Source organism: Aureococcus anophagefferens (genome assembly GCF_000186865.1).
Source record: "Aureococcus anophagefferens unplaced genomic scaffold AURANscaffold_106, whole genome shotgun sequence".
In the NCBI taxonomy this organism is placed as follows: domain Eukaryota; class Pelagophyceae; order Pelagomonadales; family Pelagomonadaceae; genus Aureococcus; species Aureococcus anophagefferens.
In genome coordinates, this window is record NW_008705655.1 from 12142 (window position 1) to 16722 (window position 4581).

At 68.1% G+C, this 4581-nt stretch overlaps 2 protein-coding genes across 2 annotated transcripts; one reads left to right on the forward strand and one right to left on the reverse strand.

Moving 5' to 3' along the window:
• Window positions 1-1290: 1290 nt before the first annotated feature.
• On the forward strand, window positions 1291-2871 carry AURANDRAFT_34584 (hypothetical protein; the record flags this gene model as incomplete). Its single annotated transcript, XM_009044023.1, has 1 exon — window positions 1291-2871. One exon carries the CDS (start codon window positions 1291-1293, stop codon window positions 2869-2871), a length of 1581 nt encoding a protein of 526 aa, XP_009042271.1.
• An 82-nt stretch (window positions 2872-2953) lies between these two features.
• On the reverse strand, window positions 2954-4293 carry AURANDRAFT_68360 (hypothetical protein; the record flags this gene model as incomplete). Its single annotated transcript, XM_009044025.1, has 2 exons — window positions 2954-3362; window positions 3701-4293. The coding sequence occupies 2 exons, from the start codon at window positions 4291-4293 to the stop codon at window positions 2954-2956; spliced, it is 1002 nt and encodes a 333-aa protein (XP_009042273.1).
• Between the last annotated feature and the right edge of the window lie 288 nt (window positions 4294-4581).

Consider the following 4581-nt stretch of genomic DNA (forward strand, 5'->3'; position numbering starts at 1 on the left):
AGATTTGATTTCCACACAGCCCCGAGCAGCAGAGGAACCGGTCGCCCGACGGCGAGTAGCTCAGCGCGACGACCGCGTGGCCCTCGTCGGGCTCGATCTCCCGGAAGCTGTGGTGGTGCTTGTCCATGCCCCCGAAGTCGAAGAGGCGCACCTTGTAGTCCAGCGACCCCGTGAGCACGCGCGCGCCGGCGGGGTCGACCGCGATGCACGACACCGACTTCGAGTGGCCGCCGAGCGTCACCTCGTGCGACACGGGCAGGTCCCAGCGCTTCGCCAGGAGGCCCGCGACGGCGTCGCCCGACAACTCGTCCTCCGCTTCCGCCGCCTCCGGCGCGGGCGCGGCGTCCGGCGCCGCGTCCGCGTCCGCGACTTCCGCGTCGCCGCCGGTCCACCGCTCGTACGTCGGCGCCGAGTTCGTCATCGCCGCGGCCATGGCGTCGATCTCCCGCTGGCGCGCCGCGCGCCGCTCGGCGAGGGCCGCCCGCGCCTCGGACGCGTCGGGCTTGGATCGCTTCGTCGCGTCGTGCTCGGAGCCGGCCGCGCGCCGCTTCGCGCCGGACGCGCGCTCCCGCGACGCCGCCCGTAGCGCGTCGCCGCCGGAGAAGGCCGTGGGCAGCCCCGCGAGGCGCGCCTCGGCCGTCGACGCGTCGTCGCCCTCCGCGAGCCGCGCGACGTAGGACCGGCTGCTCAGCGCGAAGCGCACCGTCGCGCCGTCGCGGAGCCGCGTCGGCGTCCCCGGCGCGCAGCGCACGCCGTCGACGGTGCTGCCGTACTGCGACTCGAAGCCGACGAGGAAGAGGCCCCGGTCGCCGTCGTGGACGAGCGCCCCGTGCTTGCGGGAGACCGTGGGGTGCAGGAGCGCGAGGGTGGCGCTCGCGTCGCGGCCCACGGTCGTGACGCGCTCTTTCAGGGTCGTCGCGTCCAGGAGCTGGCCGTCCTTGTAGTGTTCCAACGTGTGGTAGGGCGTCGTCGGCGCGGCGACCCACGGCGGGAGGTCGGCGTCCGTCGCCATCTCGGCTCCGGGCGCGGCGGGCGTCGCCGTCGTGTCGGATGGTGCCGCCTCCTTGCAGCGCGACGAGCAGCATGAGCCCGCTGATCGAGTCGATTTTGCCCGCGGTCCGCGATCCGCTATGCTCGGCGCTCGACGCCTCTTGCCTTGGTCGGCTCCTGTTCGTCTGCAAAACGACGCGCGACGCGGCGACCGCGTTCCTGTGCCGCGAGGTCACGCGCCTGGACAATGAGCTTGGAAATATTCAAAAGACTCCCAAACCACCGGCCGCATCGTATGTCATGCTCAAGTTCATCGCGGATGTGGCTACCCGCGCGCCCAAGTTGGCGCCGCACGTGGAGCACCGCTTCGATCCTCTCTACTTCAATCCTCTTTATGGCGGATTAATCCGCAACGACGGCGCTCGGGCGATCGCTTTCGCGCTCAAAGGTAACTGCACGCTGCGGCGCCTCGAGCTTCAGGAAAGCTATATCAGTGCCTCGGGCGTCAAGGCGCTCGCGCTCGCGATCAAAACAAGTCCAGCGACGTTGGAAGACCTTGCGCTGCTTTATAACCGAGATATGGGAGTCGAAGGCGCCAAAGCGCTGGTGCCCCTGTTAGGTGCTGACTCGGCGCTGCGCAAACTCAACATCTATAGAACCGCCATCGGCGACGAGGGTGCCAAGGTAATTGCGATCGCCCTCGAATCGAACACGTCGCTTCTGGAAATCAATCTCGGCGCCAACGCCATCGGCCCCGAGGGCGCCGTCGCGCTCGCCGCGGCGCTTCGCGAGAACACAACGCTACTGACGCTCAAGGTCGGCAGCAACGCCCTCGGTAACGATGGCGCCAAGGCGATCGCGGAAGCGCTCGGAGCAAATTCGGCGCTGCACGCGCTCGATCTCTGCTCCAACGGCGTCGGAACGGTGGGCATCGATGCGCTCGCGGCGGCGCTCGGCACAAATTCGACGCTGCGGAAGCTCCGTCTCGGCGGCGCCGACCAAATCTGCCCCTATTCGGCCCACGCGCTGGCGAAGGCGCTGAGTGCCGGGTCGGCGTTGCAGGAGCTCGACCTCGCCTGTAGCGCTCACGGCGTTACAGGCCTCGGTGGCTATCACGGGCTCGGTGACGACGCCGCCAAGCGGTTTGGGGCGGGGTTCGCTGCTCACCCGTCGCTACTGCGAGTGCTCAGACTCGGGAGGAACAACATTGGCGTTGAGGGCGCCCGGGCCCTGGCGGCTATGCTCGGCGTGGGCTCGTTGCGGAGCCTCGATCTGAGCTCTAATCACGACATCGGGGACGAGGGCGCCGCGGCGCTCGCGGCCGCACTCGTCGCGAACCCGAGATCCCTCCTAGAGCTCAATCTCAACTGCATCAGATCTGGTCCTGCGGCGGCCACGGCGCTGGCGACCGCGCTCGGCGCCAACTCGGCGCTGGAGAAGCTTTCGCTCAACTGCACCAAGGTTAGAGACGAGGGCGCCAAGGCACTGGCAGCTGCACTCTGCGCGAATTCCGGGCTGCAAGAGCTCGCACTCGAAGATGCATTCATTGGTCGTGCAGGTGCCGTGGCTTTGGCGCAGGCGCTCGCCTCGAACACGACGCTTCGGGAGCTGAACATCTCGAACGGACGCGACGAGATGGAGGGGGCCGCATGCGCCAATCACGTCCGCGACGCGGGTGCCGTGGCCTTTGCACAGGCTCTCGGAGAGAACTCGACCCTGGTGAAGCTCCGTCTCTGGGGCACGGGAGTCGGAACGCGCGGCTGCGCGGCTCTGAGATCCGCGCTCGAGACGAACACGACGCTGGAGTTCGTCTCGGTCAAAAACCCCCAGGGGAACAAGCCGCGGACCGGGGGTGTCACGCCATACCCGCGCTTCTCCTAGTTGCAAGTACTACAAGTAAGCCTTGTGCATGTGTCGCCCCAAGAGCTCACTACGGCCTAAAGTTACGTGATGACACGCGTGTTCATCGCAGCCCGCCGCCCTTGGCGATGCTGATGACCTCGTCGAGGGAGCCCTTGCACTTGGCCAGGTAGCTCTTCGCGCCGCGCGCGTCCTCGTCGCGGAGCGCCTCCTTGAGGCCGCCGGCCATGATGATGACGTCCGCGGCGACGCCGTAGCGCCTAATCGTGCCGATGGCCTTCTTGTCCTCCGCGGCGAGCACCGGCGCCTGGATGATGATCGTCGCCTGGTCCTCGAAGGCGTCGATGGGCGCGAGCGCCGCGGCGGCGCCGTCGAAGTCGCCCTTGGCGAGCAGCGCGTCGATGCCGTCGAGGGCCTTGCGGCCGGCCTTGATGCCCGCGATGGCCTGCTTCGCGTCGTCGGCCGAGTACTTCTTCGGCGCCGCGGCGGCGGCGAGCGGAATCAACGGCGCGCTCCGGCAGGCGGCGACGCCGAGAGCGCGCCGCGTGACGCCGAAGCCGTCGCAGGCGCGCAGCAAGAGTAAGATGATCGCTGCTGCTTTCATTGCTGCGAGCGGCGGCGTCAGCGGCGCTCAAAGCAGCCGCACACACCTCGCAATCGATCGATCGCGCCGTCAACAAGGTTCAACAATGCATGCAACATGCCCTAATCGGACGTCTGCCGCGGCTGAGAGCCCACTCGCGGGGAACCCAAAGGCACAAAAATGAACAAAGCCGATTCCAGGCTGTTTAGAGCGCGGAGGCCGTGTCAGGGCGCCGCGTCTCGTGGCGCGGGCGCGGGCGCGGGGCACGCGGCCGCGGCGTCCTCGAGTTCGCCCGCCTCCTCCTGGTAGGCGCCGCGCGTCAAGCTCAGCAGGCAGACGTAGCCGAAGGAGACGCCCGCGATCCAGGGCATGCGCAGGTGCGTCGGCATGACCGCGTAGGTCACCGTGTAGCCCGGGACCCAGATGGCCCAGGAGTTCAGCCAGTCGTTGAAGTAGTTCTGCGAGTAGCGGTGCAGGCCGTTCGTGAAGGACTGGGGCCCGAGCTCGCCCGTGTTGCAGACCTCGCGGAACGTGTAGAACGTCGGGAAAAAGAAGACCGGGTCGCTGATCAAATTCGACGCGGCGATCTTCGCGATGGTGTTGCCCCAGGTCCGGCCGGGCCAGATGCGCTCGAAGAGCTTGTTGTACATGAAGTACTGCCACATGCCCTGGTAGGACGCGCCGAACGACGTGAAGAGCAGCGTCCGCCGCGGGTCGACGGTCTCGCGCCGCTCGACGAGGAGCTGGACCATGAGGTCCGCGACGCCCGCCTTGGCGCCCGTGACGACGACGGCCGTGCCCAGGGGGCGCCGCTCGGCGAAGGCGTTCATGCCCCGCAGCCCGGCCATGACGAAGGCCATGGCGCCGCGGTCCGCTGTGTTTGGCGACCGCCGCCGCTCGCGTGCGCGCGCCGGGGCGCCGCGCAGCGCCGGCGCTGGGGATTCGACGAGTGCAGTCGCAGGGATGCCTACGGCACCATCGCCGCCATGAGGGGCGCCGCCGGGCCCGCGTCAAGAGAGGCTGCTGCCTCGATCAAATCCAGGTCAGTCGAGCTCGCCCAGGCAACATCTCGTCAACATCTCGTCAACATCATCCTCGCCTGTGGCAATTCCGGCCTGAGAGGCATGGACGCGCCATAAATCACCGCA